This window comes from Rhizopus delemar, genomic scaffold (genome assembly GCF_000149305.1).
Source record: "Rhizopus delemar RA 99-880 supercont3.1 genomic scaffold, whole genome shotgun sequence".
NCBI lineage: Eukaryota > Fungi > Mucoromycota > Mucoromycetes > Mucorales > Rhizopodaceae > Rhizopus > Rhizopus delemar.
The window spans coordinates 60041-80002 of record NW_027137827.1 but is presented as its reverse complement, the minus strand read 5'-3'; the positions used below and the strand labels follow the sequence as shown (position 1 = coordinate 80002).

The following is a 19962-nucleotide window of genomic DNA, read 5'->3' as shown; positions in this document are numbered from 1 at the left end:
GCTGGCATATTTTATATTTAAAAAACAAAAAAAAAGTAAAATTTTATTTTCTAGCTTTTTGACAGTCCAGAAAAATTTCTAGACTTAAAATGCAGCTAAAATACAAAATTAACAAAGGAAAAAAAAATGCTACTGTACTTGAAGATGGAGGATATAACCTTTTTATTTTTATATTCTGTTTTTTTCTACAATGTTTTCTTTTCTTTTATAACAGGCAACGCAGGCTTGACACCAATCATATCAAGTCTTTCGATCAGACTAGGATGAGAGTGGTTCCAAGCTGAATACCACGGATCCACAATCAATCCACCTAAATTCTTGACACTCATCTTGATGAGTGCACTACGCAGTGTATCAGAATATTCAAGCCCAAGAGCATAAGCATCTGCTTGATACTCAATCCTACGTTTATAAGTATGCTGCAAGAAGCATACAATGCTGTCCACTGGAAAATAAATGAATTGGAAAAGCATAAATCCAATCACTGCAGGCGTCTCACTAAATCCAAACTCGGTAATCATCTGAGGGCTGTGAACAAATCGAGAGAATAGCCAGAAAATAAAGAGAATGTGCAGTTGCTGGATCATAAAAAGTTGCAGGGTGTGTGACATCTGCCAGTGACCCAATTCATGTGCCAAGACGGCACAGATCTCATCCACCTGTTCGGTCAGCAAGGTGTTGAAGAGGACGATCTGTTGATTGTTGCCAAAACCATAAAAGTAGGCATTTGAATGGGTGGACCGCTTGGATCCGTCCATGACGTAGATCTTTTTAAGCGGGAAATGGACACGGGCGGCCAAGGCCTCGATGCTCGCCTTTAACTCTCCCTCTTCCAAAGGGGTGAGGGTATTAAAGACAGGCTGGACCCATGCTGGATAGACTGTGATGAAGAATAATTGAAATAGGATCCTATACAGTGTGAATCAACGTACTTTTTTTTATGTAGCTCTATTCAGCTTACATAGTTATCCAAGCATAAAGATAAAATCTATCTCCAGTGAGTTCAACAATGAAAAAGAAGGCAGAGACAAAGGGAACCATGAGGAGAGCATTGACTAATTGGGATTTGAGTTGATCTATAAGAAAGAACTTTATTGTTTGCTTATTAAACCCATGTCGCTCCTCAATCACGAATGTCCCATAAAGCTTAAAGGGCAAAGAGGTTACTGTCAACAGGGACTTTAAGAAAATGAGGAAGAGAGCGGACTGAACTAATTCATTTTTGTGCAATTGACTACAGAAATGCCACAGGAGAGGAAGTATATCATAGTGAAGTATGAAGACCATCTCTGCTTGTTTATAACAGCTCATGATAAATCCAAGGTAGGACCCTTCCAAGTTATAGGCTTGTGATTTCTTGAATTCTTCTTTTGTTACAATATCTGCTAGTTCATCAGGACGATCACGTATCAAAAAGAGACGAAGTTGACGGAAACTTGTAAATGTTGATTATTTTGTGCGTTTTAATTTGCAATCAGCTTACCTGAGGTATTGTTCAAAAATATAAACTAGACATGAGATCCAAAGTACATATTGCTTGTAATTGATTTTTATTAAATGATCCATCATTTCTGCAATAAAGAAGAAGAAAGAATTGGGTTCAATATGCTATTGTAGATAGTTTGCCTTGTTTAAATCATAATAGTAAAGACAATGAGATCCACCTCATGTTTTGAGTCTTTGTTTATTAAAACAAAAAGAGATTCCATACATGCCAATTCTTTAGTGGTGAATTGTTTTAGTAGGCAACAGAAAGATAATAACATAATACCTTATTATCAGATGGAAACCATTATGACACCATCCAGTCTCTTTATTTAAAAGTTTTTTTTTACTAATTGATAGGTGCACAAAATAATCGTCTCTTGAATTGAGATTCAATCGATTGTTCACAATCAACCTTCAATTTTGGCAGGGGTGAGAGGGCTTGTTGCTCTTTCTTAATTCTAAAAAATGGTAGCAGTTAAAGAATATGATGATGCTAAAGAGCTTGATATCATGTTGACTCAAATGCGAGATATGATCATTGATTGTAACACGTACACAAACATACAGGATTAAATTTGTAAACCTTATTTAATAGACGTTCAAAGAGGTCAGGAACAGTCAGTGTCCGTTGTTAAGCCACAAACTCCAAAAGAACTTTACGAGTTGTTTGATTTCAAATTACCAAACAAAGGAGTTGGTATAAAAGGTAACTTTTCTTATAATAATAACATGCTGTTTTCTGACCTTTTTTTTTTTTTTTTCTTTTCTTTTCTTCAAAAAGGCACATTAGAAATAATCAAGTCTACATTGGATTACAGTGTCAACAGTTGGAATCCTCGATTTTTAGACAAGCTTTATGCGGGCACAAATCCAATTGGTGTTATATCAGAGCTATTGTTGGGTGTACTTAATAGCAATACACATGTCTATCATGTCTCACCTGTGCTAAGTCTTATGGAAATTGAAGTAACAAACGCAGTGGGTCAATTACTAAATATGGGAAAAGTAAGTATTAAATAAAACAAAGAGGATGATTAACAATAAAGTAGGATGCAGGAGGTTTATTGTGTCCTGGTGGATCAGCTTCAAATTTATTAGCAATGATAACAGCACGAAATAAGATGTTTCCAACAATTAAAACAAAAGGATATTTCCCACGTCCACTAAATCCATCAGCCAACTATGGAAAACTAAAAATCTTTACATCCACACACAGTCATTATAGTATTGATAAAGCAGCACAGGCACTTGGTTTAGGACTTGAGAATGTGATTAAAGTACCAGTGGATGATGTGGGAAGGATGAGAGTAGATGAATTAGGTAAATGAAGTGATTGGTTTTTTTCCCTTTTGACTTACAAGTTGTATAGAGAGACTTGTGCTAGAAAGCATAGAAAAAGATGAAACCCCATTTTTTATTAATGCGACCGCAGGAACTACAGTGATTGTAAATAACTTTTTGTATCAACTCATGACTTATTTATTATTCAGGGAGCATTTGATCCAATTGAAAGTATATCAGAAATAGCAAAAAGGTATAAATGCTGGCTTCATGTAGATGGTTCATGGGGAGGAAGTGTGGTATTTTCAGATGAAGTAATGAAAAATAAGGATTGGTTAAAAGGATCAGGATCTTCAGACACATTCACTCTCAATCCTCATAAATTATTGGGTGTTCCTTTACAGTGTTCTATGCTATTGACACCTCATAAAGGACATTTGCTGTTTGCCGAAGCCAATTCATTACAAGCAGAATATCTATTTCATGACAACCCATATGATTTGGGTGCAGGCACTATTGGTTGTGGACGTCGACCGGATGCGACCAAAGTATTTTTGGCATGGAAATTCTACGGAAAAGAAGGATTGGGTGATCGAGTGGATAGAGCATTAAAGATCACAGATCAATTTACAGACATTGTGAGACAGCGTAAAGGGTTTGTGTTGGTTCAAGATCCAAGTAGCTTTTTGCAAATCTGCTTTTGGTTTGTGCCATATGCTATCCAAAAAGTAAACGATGAGATCTTGTCCAAAGTAACAAAAGAGCTGCATAAACGAGTGAATCTGACGGGTGAATTCTTGGTCGATCGTTCTCCACTGATCGGTGTTCCCGATTTCTTTCGTGTAGTTGTCAACGCACCCACAGTAAGCTTACACCGCGATTTAGAAAGATTGCTGGATTTAATCGAAGAAGAGGCTTCCACAGTTGATTGGAATCTGGTTTTATCATAAAAAGTATATATCTTCTTCTCCGATTAAAGGTCACTCAAAAAAAAAAAAAACTTCTGAAACCTCACTTTTTTTTTTTTTTCTTCTTCTTCTTTTTAACCATTGTCTTTTTTTTTATTATTATTTATGTCTACTTTATTATGTAGAGTGAAGGCAAATTATGCCTTTGAATCGAATGATCCTTCTTCTTTAAGTTTCAAAGAAGGTGATTATATTGACGTTTTGTGTAAACTTCCTTCTGGTTGGTGGGACGGATGGTAAATGAATAGTCAAATATTATGCATTTCATTTTTTATTTATTTTTATTAAATTCATAAAAAGGTGTGATGGGCAAAGAGGTTGGTTTCCAAGCCATTATGTAGAAGTAGTTGAAGAACATGGTCGTACAGAAATTGTATTGCATGAAATTCATTTTTATCATAAAAACTCAACTTTATTTATTTAGAATAACAATAATACTACGCTTCAAATAGAACATGATCCAACAAATGATTCTGAATTTATTTCTGACGATTATCTTTCTAATAAACAAAAGGTAATTATTCAATATGGTTTTCTTCTTTTTATTTATTCGTAAACAATAAAAATAGCTTCCTTTATATCCAACTATTGAACATCAGACAGTAAATATAAATAGATTTCAAAATAACTAAAAAGTATTCAATCATTTATTTAGGAACATGGAATAGATACAACAATAGATCAAGAGTTGAATTACAAGAAATTATTAGTTGACATCACCTTAGCCATTCATAACCTTGTCTCTGCCACAAGAAACTCAGGAAGCGCAGTTTTTGTCCAACATGTAACTCATGTTGTACACACCATTCGATGTATGATGATATCAACAAGCACAATCAGTAAAGATACATCCATTGTCAAGTCAAACAATATACTTAAAGTGCATCATAGACTCATGATGAACTCACTTTCCAAACTCATCTTTTCTTCACAATCAAAAGATATTACAAGAATGTTAGCAGAAAGCAAGGAACTTTTAATGGCCGTGCGTAATTTTATGCATCTTTGTGAAAATATGAATATTCAACTTCATCATGCCGATCCAGTGCTCATTTCTTCACTGCCACCCGATTATGAATGTAAGACACATCCTTCGACTTATCAACTCACTCAGGATTGGGTCGATCTGTTGGATTCTTGTGGAGATTGTATGCAGCACGTTCTCAAATCGTTAATTACTCACCTCAGTCGTCCTGCAAAATCAAGAACATCACTCACTGTTCTCTTGTTTACTCAATACCGTCATTTGGCTGCTCAAAACAGGCAATTTTTATCCTTGATCGAGAATGCCGATTTCCAATATGTTACACAATCACATCTCATGAAGGACTTGACCTTCTCAAAACAAAATCTTCATGCTAGTTTTGGTCTGTTGTTTATCAAATTACAAATTTTAACGGATGAAAGTAAATCAGAAGAGAGTGTTTTAGATGAGATTCAAAAGGCAGCGCAGTCCATCTTGGAAGCCATTCAAACGATTTGCAAAATAACGACGGATATTGTGAATGAACAGGGGGATGCAAATTTAACAAGCGGCACTAACAAGCGAAATTCACTCAAGTGGACACTGTCTGATAATACAAGTGTCAGCAGTCACAGTAGTCTACCTAACATGAACACTAACGATCTTCCTTCTCCCCCTATTGTTCATCGCCACAGCGTCCTGAATGGTCTATTCAAGGATTTCTCACTTGACACACCCGATACCCACAGGCTCTCTCTCGATGCCTCATCTACCTCAATACATCCTGCACAGTCATCTCTCTTCAAAACGAACAGCAATCAAAGTGACATACCTCTTTCACCTGTTTCACCTACAGAAGAATCCTCCAAAAGAAATTCCTCCATTGTAACAGAGTCCTCTCAAGGTTCACAAATCACTACGGTGGATGACAGTGATGATAAGTGCAGTTTCCTTCAATACGATTATGAGCCAAACGAGATTCTGTTTACTGAAGATGGACACGTCAAGGGGGGTACACTACCTGCTCTTGTTGAGCGTTTGACCTTGCATGATTACTTTGATATGAATTTCAACGTCACTTTCTTTCTCACCTATCGATCCTTTTCTACCTCTGAACAAATCCTGAGCCTCCTCAAATCCCGCTTTAATCTTCAACCACCCAAAGGTCTAACAGAAGATGAGCTGAACCTGTGGGAAAATAAGAAGCTGAAACTGGTTCGACTGCGTGTCTTCAACGTGATCAAGATCTGGTTAGAACAATACTATTGTGAAAAGGATTATGCCATCCTCGACAAACTCTTGGAGTTTACAAATACAACCATTCGTAACTCCCACAGTTTCTCTGCCAATCAACTTGTCAGACTGATTCAGAAACGGAAAGGATCCTGTAAGGACATCAAATCGCTCGTGGCTACTCAACCAGCCGATACACCAGAACCTATCTTGCCTCGTAACCTAAACAACTTTAAGTTGCTGGACATCAGTGCAGTCGAGATGGCACGCCAGCTGACCCTGATTGACTTTAGGCTCTTTAGTGCCATTCAACCACTCGAGTGTCTTGACAAGGCCTGGTCCAGAGAGGACTCGTACGCGATTCACATTCAACAATCCATCCAGTTCTGTAATCTCATGACGCAATGGGTCTCGGATGCAATCCTAAGCCAACCTGAGGTCAAGAAACGATGCGCGCTCCTCAAATACTGGATCCATGTGGCCGAACGGTGCCGGCAGTGGAACAATTTTAATACCTGCATGGCCATTGTCTCTGCCTTTGACAACAGTGCTGTCGGAAGGCTAAAGCGGACCTGGGAGATTGTGGGCGCCCGAGCACAGCATGTCGTCACTCACTTGCGCACCTTGATGAAAGCCAGTAGGAACTTTGCTCACTACCGAGAACTGATCCATTCTATCAATCCACCCTGTGTACCCTTTGTGGGTATCTACCTGCAGGATCTGACATTCATTGAGGATGGCAACTCGAATTTTCTAAAGTCGCCTCATCATCACCTCATCAATTTCGCCAAGCGAACTAAAACAGCAGCTGTCATACAAGAGATTCAGCAGTACCAAATGGTATCATATTCGTTCAGACCAGTAGAACAGATTCAGGATTTCATATGGCACAATTTACAAAATTCGCGTGATGAAGATCAATTGTACAAGGAAAGCTTGAGATTGGAACCAAAGTAAGCTTATATTCATTAGGTATATAAATAGACTAAAGGTTGATATAGGGAAAGAGAAGATGAAAAGATTACGCGCCTTTTACAAGAATCAGGCTTTTTATAAATAACTTGAGATACCCTTTTATATGTATATTTTACGATTTATTATGAAATACTTTATCTATAAATGAGCTTAATAATCCGTACTGTTGATATGAATCATGTTCTTCTTTATGTTGTTGTTGATGGGCTCGTGATAAAGCAATGGTTTTTAAATGATGATGACGATGCGCAATTTGTCTCTGTTCAAGATGAGGAATATAAGTTTGTGTCTCATCTGGATTTTGTTGTAGCAAGCAGCGTGATAAACTGAGCCTGACAGGATCTTGGTATCTTTTTATGCATTTATACTCTTTACCAACCAATTCTAATTCCTTATTTAACCTTTGTATATTCTTTGGGTGAATTGGACTTGTCTCATCCTCTATCTGTGCTTGCTGTCTTTGAAGCATTAACTTTTGTTGTGTTCGTGATAACTTGTGATTGCGATTGATCTGAAATGAAGATGTCGAAGGAGTTTTATGAGGTGATCGTTCTTCGTCAGGAGAAACAAATTGAGATTTGAGCAACTGTTTCTTGGGTGATGATTCTTCTTTATCCGATATTTTGGGTACAACCAAGTTATTGGCAACCGCATTTAATGTTTGTTCAACAGGTGCCGCCACAACTCTATCACTTAATAGTGCTGGATTGGATGATTTGTATTGTTGTTGTTGTTGTTGCTGCTGCTGCTGCTGTTGTTGTTGTTGTTGTTGTTGTTGCTCTTCTGCAGGAGGAGGCTTGATGGTTGTCAAGTTTTCTATAAAAGGTTGTTTTGCAGAAGCATTCGATTTTCTTCTTGTTACAAATCCTTTTTTATCAGAAGAGAGTCGATGCAAAGACTTTTGGGATTGAGAACGACGTATAGGAGGTCTTGAAGGCTCTGTTGCGTCGTCTGCGTCAGAAGGTTCATTTTCTGCATTCGCTTTTGCCATGGGTGCTAATTTTGTAACATGAACCCTTCCACTTGAACGTCTCTTAATATGGTGACGAGTATATTGCTTTCTGGACTGTGTGGTATGCTTCTCTACCGCTGCTGCCGTTGTTGATTCGTCTTCTTCTGCTGCGCCCATTACAAAGTATATTAAAAAGAATAAAAAACAAGAAAATAATCCATTATTATTCAAAATAAGTTTGATTGGTTCTTGCTGTAATGCGGTGTTTGAAACCAAGTGAACAATCTCTTATGCACATATCTTACACTAAAGAAAGTTCGCTGTAAAGCTTTTAAGCTTATGGATAGACAACGTTCTTGTTATATAATATCATATACAACCAAAATAAACTTTGCTTTGTAAAATTGATTTATCTTTATGAAATTGTTCTGAGTGATATCCTTCATTTCAGTTTCACATAGCACTGTGGCTTCAGCAGAAAGTTACATAATGTAGATGAGATTTATTGTTGATACTTGTTATATTTGCATTCATTATACATAACGGCAGTTTAGTCTATATTAATACACCTTTTATGGTACTATTTAATATATTCTTTTAATTAACTACAAGGCTTTGACGCGCATTTACATCGATTAGACATAGTTTACTATTTCTTTTCAGATCTTTATTCTTGTTTCATGACCTTTTATAGACATTCTATGTGCTTGTGTTCTCCTATTACAAAAAAAAAGCTGTATGATTATTAAACAAGCTTTACAAAAGTAACAAATTTATATACACACTTTTTTAATATATGGAAAAGCAGAATTCTTGATTGATTGATACTGAAAATGATTGAATGAAGAGCATTTTATTGATGATTAACATAAGTCCTAATTAAATAGAATGAAAACAAATCTGTGATAACCTGTATTTGTATTATTATTTCCATGTACCTATGGCCTCTATTTAAGAAATAGAATTGCACTCATAAATGAGTATTAACAAGAAGGGCAATCCAACAATGATGTGATACTTGTAAATTACAGAATCAGAAATAGCCAAAATACAAGAATAAGACAGAGAGCAAGAGAGTCTTGTCGATAAAGATGAATATATGATTGCTGATAATGAGAAGAAGAACTAGGCTCATGATATATTTACTATGTACATATTATTAACAAGACATAAAGGCTATACAAAAATAACAGTGTTTATATATTTAATCCAACGTCAATGTCATATTATACTATCCAACTATTTCAAAAGCTTATATGTGTCGTTGATGCAATTGTACAAGAGATATCCAGCAAACTACCTACAAGTGACAGTTTTCTTAAGTCACAAATCCAACGTACAAGATAAATGTAAGACAGATGGCCATTTAGAGTTGATAGAGCAAAAGCATTTATATAATCAGTATACGAGTGGCTACTGAGCTCATCTTTCTTGATTTCTCAATGTAATTAATATCTAGCATAAAATACAGTCTTGAAAATCCTTGGTTACAAAAAAATTAAAAATAGAAGGATTCGGAGAAAATCATATGCTACTTTACCTTGAACTGTTTCCATACTTATAACAGTCCTTCAAAAAGAAAATATGTTTGTTTAGACGAATGATCCGAATTATTCCTTGTTTTCTATTATCTATCAATGTACAGCCTTCTAAGTAATGAATTTGATGACAAACAAAAGTGTCTTATTTGGATTACAAAAGCAAATTTGGACATCTCAAGAATATTTCCTAAAAAAGGCTTTTTAAATTTCTATACGTTTGTTGGTCTTTATGCCGATTTAAAGACTTGATATAACTGAAATTTGTTTGCACTAATTTTGCAAGGTGAAACCTCAGTGCTATTTTTGCTAAATCAAAATAATGTTCTTCAAAAACTTATAGTCTTCATTACTAGTACCAGATTTGGAGAGCTTTTTCAATGTTATTACTGAAAGCAATTTCCAAATATTTAATGCCTTTTTTGTTTCAACGTCAGTATAATTCAATTCTATCTTTGCTTCATCTTTCATGCAGATATATATAAACTGGGGCCTCGACTATACAGCAGTTCTCTTAATGCAATTATTATTTTTCATGTTTGTATGGCTTGATGTATTCTTGCTAAGTCAAATAGAACATTTCACTGACACATCAACATTTTTATCAAAAGGCTCTATTTGAAAGAGGCAAAAAACACATGGTGAATAAATGAGGCAATTGTATATGAACACCAACGTGCTTTTAATAAATAGGAGAACAAGAAACTTTAAGCTTGCAAGGTACCTTATTTTAAAAGAATCTGCGGGGTTAACTAAGACCATTTCCCCTTTTCTCATGCTTTCTCCATTTCAACACGTTGGCAAAAGTAAACTGACGGACCAAATGTACACTCAAACTGTTTCCTTTATTCTGATTAAAGATCATTATTATTACTTTTTTTTTTTTTTTTTTTTTTTTTTTTTTTTGGCAATAGGAAATTTCTTGAATAAAGGAGATTTATTTATTCTGAGAGTAGATTGATGTTTTGATTTGAAGGATATAATCACGTTAATACTAATCTGCCTTTTCAAGGGATTATGACACATTTCTAGGAGTTAATTAGAAAAAGAAAAAATAAAAAAAAAAAAGGAAAAAAAAGGAAAGGAAAAAAGGGCTTGATTGACAATTTCATCTATTATAAAGCTTGTTATAGGTTGCTGTATGGAATATCGATATTCTTTTTACGTCCAAACTTGAAGAACTGATTTCTCATGAAAACCAAAGTATATGCTCAATTTTGTTATAAAGATTTATTACAAGTCCATTTGTTTGTTTAAGTATAATGAGTCGCTTACTTTTGTGGTCTGTTTTTGTATTTTTGCTTTTTTTTAATCAAACACAAATGCTATTTTATATATTTGTGCCTTTTCCCCATTTCCATGGTGTCTAAATACCATCACCAGAAAATATGAGATTATTTCATGAGTTCAAATAATGTATTGCTTGTCGTTCTAGTTCATTCCACTTCGACTTCCAATGTGACGCATGCTCTCTATGCCAAGTTTCATTTTTCCAAATATACAACAATGAAAAATAGCAATCTCTTCCTTCATATCTTTCTAATCCGCGCATCGTGGACTACTTTGAACAAGTCTACAACACTCCTTCATCAATTTAACCTACCACTATTGCAAATTGGATAAAGACGCCATGGAATCAGCTGGTATCGATGCAACTCATTTTCAAGCACACTCTATCAGCTCTGCTTCAAGTACAAAAGCTGTAGAGCTTGGACATTCAATACAAGACATCAAGAAATATGCCAATTGGTGTTTGAACTCATATACATTCGAAAAATTTTATTACAAGCCATCCTCACAAGAATTATTCTGTGCTAACTATAAATCACTCAACTTTTTCTTCTATGGAGAACAGTATCATGTTGGAAGTCGGAGTGGGGACAACTGGGATTAGTTCAGGAACGACAATCGATACCATCGTTGATGTAACAAATGCCAAAGTTGTGATGCATACCCGCCCCTGGTATCGTCCTTTTTGTGTGGAAGAAGAATGAAAAAATATACAACTACATTTAAGTAAAATATAATAAAATCAATACAACATAAACAAGCCGAATATTAACATCAACATGCATCTTTATGATAATAACAAGTTCAAGAAAAATATAGTCAAACCCTATAACAAAGCAGACTGTATAGTAAAGTTCTGGAACTATACATTGAATCATTTTTTGGCGAAAGAGAGCTTAAATTTTAGTAGAATGTATAACACTAAATAATCAATGTACTTCATGTATATAGGGGGAAATACCATGACGGATGCATGAATAATGAATCACTCAAGATGAAGCTGGACTTTAGTTTGGGGATAATCTCTTTGACATTAATTTATGACGCATCAATAGCCGAGTTTGCAAAGAAAGAAGCTCCTTCAAAATGATTTGGTAATAAACTGAAATCAGTTATTGCAACCAAGACTACGGTTAACAATATTGCCAAACGATGTATTTCAGTCGCCTTCAATAGATGTCTCAGTTAAAGTCCACCATAATACAAACCATAGTCTTTGAGGCTATTGTTTCCGTCGTCTCTCTTTTCATCCCTGAGATTTATACTGTACAAAAAGTGCATCATATGAACTTTCCAGTTATAGAGCTCTTCGTAATGATATTATGGAAAAGATACACGAGAGTTTCGTGTTGATTGAAGGAAATTAAGTACTAACAATTATAGTAATAGAAAGTGATGATAGTTTGATATCTGTATGTTTCACTTGGGATTTATCTTCTAAAATCAGGCAAATAATAGAGGATGCCGAAGTTTTTATTGTTGAAAGTAAAATGAAAAGTAAAAGCAAAAGCAAAAAAAAGGAGTGGACAATCAAGGTGTACTAGTTCTTTAGTGAAGAAGAATAATGATTTTAGTTATTTTATTTAATTTATAATACACGTGTACTAAAAAAAACATTATTTATTTCTATTTCTACTATCACCGAATAAATCTTAATGAACGTTCTATGTATTTATACTTTAACCCAACTTCAGAGAACATATTCGATAATGTGATGCTAGATACGAACATATGAGGTATTAAACAGTAAAACATGAGAGTCTATATATGTCGCCTACCTCTTTTCTTTTTTTTTTTTAACTTTCAATTTCTCATGTAAGATAGCTATCATAAAAAATGACTTTATTATTATAAAAAACAGCATCTAAGCATTATTTTTCGTTTTTTTTTGTATATTTGTAGGTCTTGTAGCCCTCGGATATACGTATTGTCTTGCATCTAAAATGATGAATTTGAAATGAAAAAGACGATAATTCTTCTCGTTAGTATAAATTTTGAGCTCAAATCTAATTCAACACAGCTCACCACCAATATTAAATGATGAACATAAAGTGTTTCTTATTAATGAATATGATTGACGAAAATACCTTAGTTTTGGATGAGAAAATGGAGAAATACTACCAATCATGCGCATATGTATTCTTTTTGTTCGACGAAAGCGTCATTCAGGTTGAAATGCTTAACTGTTTTACGAAAGTACATCAAAAAATCAACCAGTTGGACTTGGATCAGTTGTTTATTACGATGAAGTTGTAATGAGGAAAGTTTCTCCTAAGAAAGGACTATGTAGTACAACGTTTACGCAGACAAAGACCGCAGGAAGTCTTTCTGTTTTTTATATGATAGAATATTTTCTTCGTGATTTTGTTCAGTGTTTCGTAAATCAGTTTGACAATTGGTAAAATAATCGCCCTTTATATCAATATCTATACGTACATTATGTCTAACTAAATATACATGACCAAGAACATCTCAACAAAGTGACCAATGCTTTTTTGACCAATTTATATTCAAACATGTAAGCAAATAGGTTTCTTTTTTTGGATAAAAGCTTACTCCAGATGTTGTGTAACATATTCTATATTAGTCGTATCTGTCTGCCAATCAGAGCACAAACCAATTCTAATTTTTCAGGCATTCAGGTGCTAGGAACTGTTAGTCTCGAATATGGTGTTGATAAAAAATGTCAGTATTAGCTTTCACTTATTTCACATGATAAAAGTGCAGATCATGTATAATAAGCTAGATGCCTAAGCTTAAGTGGAGTATGCACGTAATATCAACTGCTCTTAAGTTACTGCTAATATTTTGCTTGATATGGCCATAAAGTATTTTAATATTAGATAACCGAAAGAAAAAATGAAAGTACGTATATGTTTAGAACAATAACAATAAAAAGATTGCCTGATTTTAATATATCATACATATGTTTTTTAGTTTTTTTATCCTTATTTATAAACTTGCAATTGTCGATTCAAATAGGTCTTTTGTTTTAATAGAGTTATTTTCATTGAATCTCACAAAAAATATATATTCAGTGACAACAACCATAGTCTTTGTTATACTGAGCTGTTTTTTCTTTTTCCTTTTTTTTTCCATTTCAAGAATCAACTATACCAATCAATAGCAAGAAAGAACGCTTTTACATATGCCAGTTTTTAAATTAAAACAATTATGTCAAAATATCCATATACTCTCGGAGCCATGATCTCGTGTCTTCAAAAAGGAGGTGTTACATGTTTCAAGGCAAGAATCAAAGCAAAGGAGTTTGTTATTAATTTTTGTTTTATCAAGGGTTCAACAGTTGCAATCGGATGGAAAAAGCTTCCTCTCATTCTATTATTTATGTGATTACTAACACTGCTCCTTCTAATAGTTTTGCCCCTTCTAATAGTTTTGCTCCTTCACATCACTTCAGCCGTACTATTAGGAGTGTAAGTTTTTAGAAAGAGTATACAGTTGAATCAGGAGAGAATTTTAACTGCTCAAAAGTTTAAAGAAGCTTTCATACTTTTTAGGGGAAAGATATGGTAGAACCAATATTCCTCAGCAAACGAAATATCATTTACAATAAAGTCAACCGACTCTCTAAAACTGATCGAATTGTTTTGATGAAGCTTTTATCACCGTGTAAAGCATTAAGTTAAGTGAACACTGTGTTGTACATAAATACGCGCTTTGCAAAAAAAAAAAAAAAAAAAAAAAAAAAAAAAAAAAATAGCCCCTTTTGCTTATATTTACATAGCATATATTTTACTTGAAAGGATACAAAACAAATCAGAAGTTTTTAAAATAAACAAAGGCTTTAAATTGTTAATAATAGGTCAATTCATTCACATTTATAAAATGATTGTATTATAACATACATTAAATCATAATAAATTACTAAAGGCCATGTCTTTCATATGTAATACATGTATCAAATCTTTAGCTTTTGTCAAAATACGAGTTGAGATCCTATTTTCAGTAAATTTCCAAATACGGAATTTCAAAATTCCTAAAAAGAGAAAAGAAGCACTAATCTCACTCCGCCCTAACTTACTTAAGACTGTAGTCTGAGACTGCACTTTGCTCAAGGAAATGCTGTCTTTCTCATTCAACCATATTTAGAGTTACCAAATAAAGTAAGAAAAAGGTTAAAAAAGTGAGCACGAGAACTCATGTAATACAGCTTAATAGGAACGTCTTTTTTAATTTTTATTTCTCTTTTTTTTCTTTTTTAATATCGATTAATAAAAAAAAGTAAGTCTTTTTGTTATAGATAAAAGCTATATTAACACTAAATAGAATGGAACCATTTCAATTTGGTTATGCAACAGACGAATACACGCAGCTGTTAACAGAGTTACATGAAGTATATTGTAAAGATCAACCTGAAGACGTGCTTCAATATTGTGCAAATTTCTTTAGTCGAAAATTAGAAGAACAAAGATACATGTATTTACGTCAACCCCAAAATCATTTCTTGGGTAAAGTCATAATAAAACGATAAACAATCATATAATTGATCTCCGTTATATAATAGAAGAAACGGAGAGACATCCATTGGCTGATACAGATGATTATCCTACAAGAGACAGAACTTACAGTAGCTTTACAGTCACTACAACCACAACTAGTATCGATGGAGAATTAGAAGACAATTTCTCCACTGAACCCTTATTTATGCCAGCACCTAATTATAATAATCGTGGTCGACGTACATCCGTTAGTGCCGAATCTATGGCACCTGCTGGTAACAAATTTGTGAAGAAAGTCATTCCCAAGACAGAGTCTGAGATGGAGCGTATCCGAAACAGCGTAGGAAACAATTTCTTGTTTAAAAACTTAGATGAAGAACATCATCAAGATGTTGTGAATGCTATGATAGAGATGGAGGTAGAACAAGGCAAAGACATCATTGAACAGGGTGCTGTGGGTGATTATTTTTATGTAGTGGATTCTGGCACCTTTGATTGTTTTATTACCAAGGATGGGCAGACAAATAAGGTCACCTCGTACGAAACGGGTGGCAGTTTTGGCGAGTTGGGCTTAATGTATAATGCTCCACGTGCAGCCACAATCACTGCGACTTCAGATGCTAAAGTATGGGCTCTGGATCGTGTTACTTTCAGAACAATTTTGATGGAAAATACGTCCCTGAAAAGAAAAATGTATGAATCGTTTTTGGCTGAGGTACCTTTGCTTAAATCATTAGAGTCTTATGAAAGACACAAAATCGCAGATGCATTGGAGTCTGTTTACTTTGATGATAAAGCACAAATCATGAAGCAAGGAGATATAGGAAAGCAGTTCTATTTGATTGAGTCAGGTACAGCTGTGTTTTATAAGACAGATGAAAATGGTAATCAACAGGAAGTGAATCAATTTGGAAGAGGATCTTACTTTGGCGGTAAGTAAAATAGCACTTCTATCTGAAAAAGGTGTTGATTATTCGGAGTAGAGCTTGCATTATTAAATGATAAACCAAGAGCAGCTACAGCTATTGCAAAAGGAAGATTAAAATGCGCTACATTAAACAAAAAGGCCTTTACACGTTTATTAGGACCAGTTCATGAAATATTGAAAAGAAATTCTGAAAATTATTATGCTGTTATTAACCAACAGCAATAAATGTATTATTATTATTGTTATTTAGAATTAAAATATTTTTGGTTAAAGAACGTTTATTAAGCTTCACCCCCTTGATATGTAATCTCCCCTTTCACGCTTTTTTATCCCCCTCACTTATCCCTTTTCTCTCTATTTCTCCCTTAAATTATTTATTTCAAAAATACAACATATTTTGCCTTTTGTTTTTTATAATTATTATTTTAAATGGAAGCAGTCGTGTCTTTACCAGAACCTATTACTGCACCTGGAACAGGTATTGCCAATTTGCCTAATCAAAGACATAAAATTGTCGCAAAGAATGGTGCCAATTTCACATTAATGGTTTGTGGTAAGAGAAACTATTTTATATTAATGAATATATAAATTGATTTGTAAACAAGGCGAAAGTGGATTGGGCAAAACTACTTTTGTAAACACATTATTTACAACGACCATCAAAGAGCACAAGAATTTAAACAAGAGACGCATTAAGCCTCCTTCAAAGACTGTTCAAATTCAAATCACAAGAGCTGGTAAACTAAATATCCATGACAGTGATAACAGAGTCTAATGTGAAAATGTAGAATTGGAAGAAAAGATGTTTAAAGTCAAGTTGACTATCATTGATACACCTGGTTTTGGTGACTATGTTAATAACAGACATGGTTGGATCCCTATTGTTGATTTTATTGATGACCAACATGAAAATTATATGAGACAAGAGCAACAACCATGCCGTAAAGGTGTGGTTGATATGCGTGTTCATGTTTGCTTATATTTTGTGAAACCCACTGGACACACGTAAGTTTAACCAGAAACCATGCTAGTAAAACTAATGTGGTGGTTTAAGTTTGTCTCCTTTAGACGTTGAAGTCATGAAAAGATTGGGTTCTCGTGTTAATTTGATTCCAGTGATTGCTAAAGCAGACACACTTACACCTTCAGACTTGGCTAAATTCAAACAAAATGTAAAAAAAACTCCTTTTCGTAAACTCCTTAACTTATCTCCTTTCTAATAGATCTTGGATGTCATTGCAGCTCAGAATATTCAATGTTATTCATCTCCTATTGAAAGCGATGATGAAGCTACAACTAAGCGTAATATGAACATCATGGCAGCTATGCCCTTTGCTATCATTGGTTCAACTCAAGATGTCATGACGCCTGATGGTCGTAAAGTGAAGGGAAGAGAATACTCTTGGGGTGTAGCTGAAGTAGAGAACGATGACCACTGTGATTTCAAAAAGTTACGTAGTTTATTGATTCGTACTCACATGCTAGACTTGATTACTACCACAGAAGAAACTCACTATGAAAATTATCGTCAAATTCAAATGGAAACTAGAAAGTTTGGTGATCCAAGGTAAACGTATACAAATATATACGTATATGTATCATAAATTCTTATTTATAAATAATAGAACTGAGAAGGACGAAAATGCTAAATTTGCTGAAGAAGAAGAACAATTGCGAAAGGACTTTACTGAGAAGGTAAAGGCCGAAGAATCAAGGTTCCGTCAATGGGAACAACAAGTGAGTCATAATTTGATGATGACTATTAAGTATATTTATTTATTTATTTGTAGCTCTTGGCTGAAAGAGATAGACTTCATAAAGAATTAGAGATTCAAAGCGACAGAATTAAAGAATTACAATATGAAATTGACTCTTACTATAGCCAACGTGAGTCGCCAAGAAGCATTAGAAAATAGTTTACAAATTTTTGATTAATTTAAAAATGGAGCTTTAATCCTCCATGTCTTTCAAAAATAAAGCAATAAAATAAGAAAAAAGGGAAAAAAAAAAAAAAAAAAGTTTTTTTTTCTTTTTTAAGTCTTTTCAGTGATGAATAATCATAATAATAAACAAGACACAAGAAGACAACAGTCTTCAAGCCCTGGAGCGGATTCAACATCAAATGCTTGGCGAAATTGGGCTGAAGAGCACAGTGATTCCAACATACGATCTTTATCTGAAAGGAAATTTTACAAACCAACCAAGGAACAGCTTGAAAGAATACTTCCCTGTCTCGTTTTATGCTTTTGTAACAAACCAGCGCATCGCACTTATACACTCGAGTATGGACCAGTCCTTGAATGCGGCAACTACCAAGTAGAGCCTAATGACAACAATATAAAGACTAAGTACATTTGTGGTTTTCATGTACATGAGCTTGCTTGGAACAAACTTCGAAATCGCTTAATGCAAGAAGGTCATCTCAACACCGATTACTTGGAGCTGAGAGCATGTCCTTTGTTCAACTTTACATTTTGTACAATCTTTTACATCACAAACGATTACCCAATGAAGCCACCTTCAGTACCACTCTGCTTTTGCAACAGACCAGTAATTATCAGAGACAATAAAACAGCTTCCTCACTGAATAAGTTGAAAGTTATTGAATTCACTTGTCAAAACTGTGATATTGAAGGCGTAAGACCTAAATGCAGTTGGATTCTTCGTGCTAACGAAGTGGCTTTTCCAAGACCCAAACAGCGTCTTCATCGTGATGTAAATTCAGACAATTATACGAATGCGAAACAAGATAAATTAGCCCTGATCAGGTCTCACCAAAAATCAGTTGTTTCTGAATCTCATAAACATGATCTCTTATCAGCTCTTTCAACTCCCTTGGGTCATACTCAACAGCAAGACTTCGCCACGCAATTTGGATCACTTAAGTTAGAGAACGATATACCACTCGAACCAAGTTCATCCAACTCAACCTCTGGAAGTTGTTCACCTAGATATAGATCTCTTCTTGTACCCACCTCAGTTATTGCAAAGAAATCATCAGCTGTTTCAAAAAGCAATGTTAGTTCAGTTGGATCGACAACACCCACAAATCTTGTGATAGATGAAGAACAAGAAAATGTAGTTCATTGTCTAAAGCGTCAAATCGAAATATTGCAGGCATCAAAAGATAGATATCAACGTGAATCTGAAGAGATTCGATCTGTTTGTCAAAAGGCAAAGATTGAAGCAGAGGTCTATCAGAAGCTTGCATACAGATACAAAAGTGAAAGAGAGGAGGAGATGATATTAAGATTGAATACCCAGGAAAGATTGAGTAGTATTGAAGTAGATGTGGTGGAAATGATAGCAGAAAAGGAAGAATTATTGGCCAAGATCAGTGCTTTGCCTGAACAAGATCCACAAGAAGATGGGCTTGAAAAGTGTAAAGTATGCTTTAGTAGAACAGTTGAATACGCACTGATACCTTGTTTTCACTTTGGTATATTTCACATTTATCATTCATACTATTCTTTACTAATTTAATTTGTAGCTTATTGTTCTATGTGTTCCTTAAGGTTGTCAGAATGTGCTATTTGTAGAATGCCCGTAACAGGCAAACAAAAAATTTACAGTTCTTAAACAAATGCATGTATTAGGTCTGTATAAAAACAGCCATTACTCCAATATACCCTCACACTTATAATTTACTTTTCTTTCGTTATTATCATATTTAATTTAAAAATCATAATAATAAAGCTGCTCTATTCTATGTTGTCTCCTAGTTCACGGTGAAGCATCGTGATTTAGTCGCATTATATAATACATTCATTCATTATTAATTAAGCGAAATTGACAACTTGAGACATTCTCGTAATGTGACATTATTCAATACTTTTGCAGCTGAGGCTATTGCTGCGGATAGATGGCTTTTATTCAATCTGTTTT

The 19962-nt window shown here is 34.4% G+C and overlaps 9 protein-coding genes across 9 annotated transcripts; 7 read left to right on the top strand and 2 right to left on the bottom strand.

Moving 5' to 3' along the window:
• Positions 1-185: 185 nt before the first annotated feature.
• RO3G_00031 (uncharacterized protein) lies at positions 186-1569 on the bottom strand (the record flags this gene model as incomplete). Its single annotated transcript, XM_067654622.1, has 3 exons — positions 186-909; positions 962-1435; positions 1484-1569. 3 exons carry the CDS (start codon positions 1567-1569, stop codon positions 186-188), a joined length of 1284 nt encoding a protein of 427 aa, XP_067510723.1.
• Positions 1570-1953: 384 nt separating this feature from the next.
• On the top strand, positions 1954-3719 carry RO3G_00030 (uncharacterized protein; the record flags this gene model as incomplete). Its single annotated transcript, XM_067654621.1, has 6 exons — positions 1954-2032; positions 2084-2194; positions 2270-2493; positions 2538-2808; positions 2858-2934; positions 2979-3719. The coding sequence occupies 6 exons, from the start codon at positions 1954-1956 to the stop codon at positions 3717-3719; spliced, it is 1503 nt and encodes a 500-aa protein (XP_067510722.1).
• A 1033-nt stretch (positions 3720-4752) lies between these two features.
• On the top strand, positions 4753-6734 carry RO3G_00029 (uncharacterized protein; the record flags this gene model as incomplete). Its single annotated transcript, XM_067654620.1, has 2 exons — positions 4753-6571; positions 6694-6734. The coding sequence occupies 2 exons, from the start codon at positions 4753-4755 to the stop codon at positions 6732-6734; spliced, it is 1860 nt and encodes a 619-aa protein (XP_067510721.1).
• Positions 6735-7137: 403 nt separating this feature from the next.
• On the bottom strand, positions 7138-8038 carry RO3G_00028 (uncharacterized protein; the record flags this gene model as incomplete). The annotated part of the gene is made up of 2 exons (XM_067654619.1): positions 7138-7241; positions 7285-8038. The coding sequence occupies 2 exons, from the start codon at positions 8036-8038 to the stop codon at positions 7138-7140; spliced, it is 858 nt and encodes a 285-aa protein (XP_067510720.1).
• Positions 8039-11029: 2991 nt separating this feature from the next.
• Positions 11030-11779, top strand: RO3G_00027 (uncharacterized protein; the record flags this gene model as incomplete). Its single annotated transcript, XM_067654618.1, has 2 exons — positions 11030-11253; positions 11641-11779. 2 exons carry the CDS (start codon positions 11030-11032, stop codon positions 11777-11779), a joined length of 363 nt encoding a protein of 120 aa, XP_067510719.1.
• Positions 11780-13863: 2084 nt separating this feature from the next.
• RO3G_00026 (uncharacterized protein) lies at positions 13864-14485 on the top strand (the record flags this gene model as incomplete). Its single annotated transcript, XM_067654617.1, has 3 exons — positions 13864-13918; positions 13984-14123; positions 14435-14485. The coding sequence occupies 3 exons, from the start codon at positions 13864-13866 to the stop codon at positions 14483-14485; spliced, it is 246 nt and encodes an 81-aa protein (XP_067510718.1).
• A 492-nt stretch (positions 14486-14977) lies between these two features.
• Positions 14978-16089, top strand: RO3G_00025 (uncharacterized protein; the record flags this gene model as incomplete). Its single annotated transcript, XM_067654616.1, has 2 exons — positions 14978-15158; positions 15290-16089. The coding sequence occupies 2 exons, from the start codon at positions 14978-14980 to the stop codon at positions 16087-16089; spliced, it is 981 nt and encodes a 326-aa protein (XP_067510717.1).
• A 417-nt stretch (positions 16090-16506) lies between these two features.
• RO3G_00024 (uncharacterized protein) lies at positions 16507-17993 on the top strand (the record flags this gene model as incomplete). Its single annotated transcript, XM_067654615.1, has 7 exons — positions 16507-16630; positions 16743-16814; positions 16866-17082; positions 17132-17249; positions 17301-17644; positions 17703-17814; positions 17868-17993. The coding sequence occupies 7 exons, from the start codon at positions 16507-16509 to the stop codon at positions 17991-17993; spliced, it is 1113 nt and encodes a 370-aa protein (XP_067510716.1).
• A 490-nt stretch (positions 17994-18483) lies between these two features.
• RO3G_00023 (uncharacterized protein) lies at positions 18484-19656 on the top strand (the record flags this gene model as incomplete). The annotated part of the gene is made up of 2 exons (XM_067654614.1): positions 18484-19459; positions 19568-19656. 2 exons carry the CDS (start codon positions 18484-18486, stop codon positions 19654-19656), a joined length of 1065 nt encoding a protein of 354 aa, XP_067510715.1.
• Positions 19657-19962: the final 306 nt, after the last annotated feature.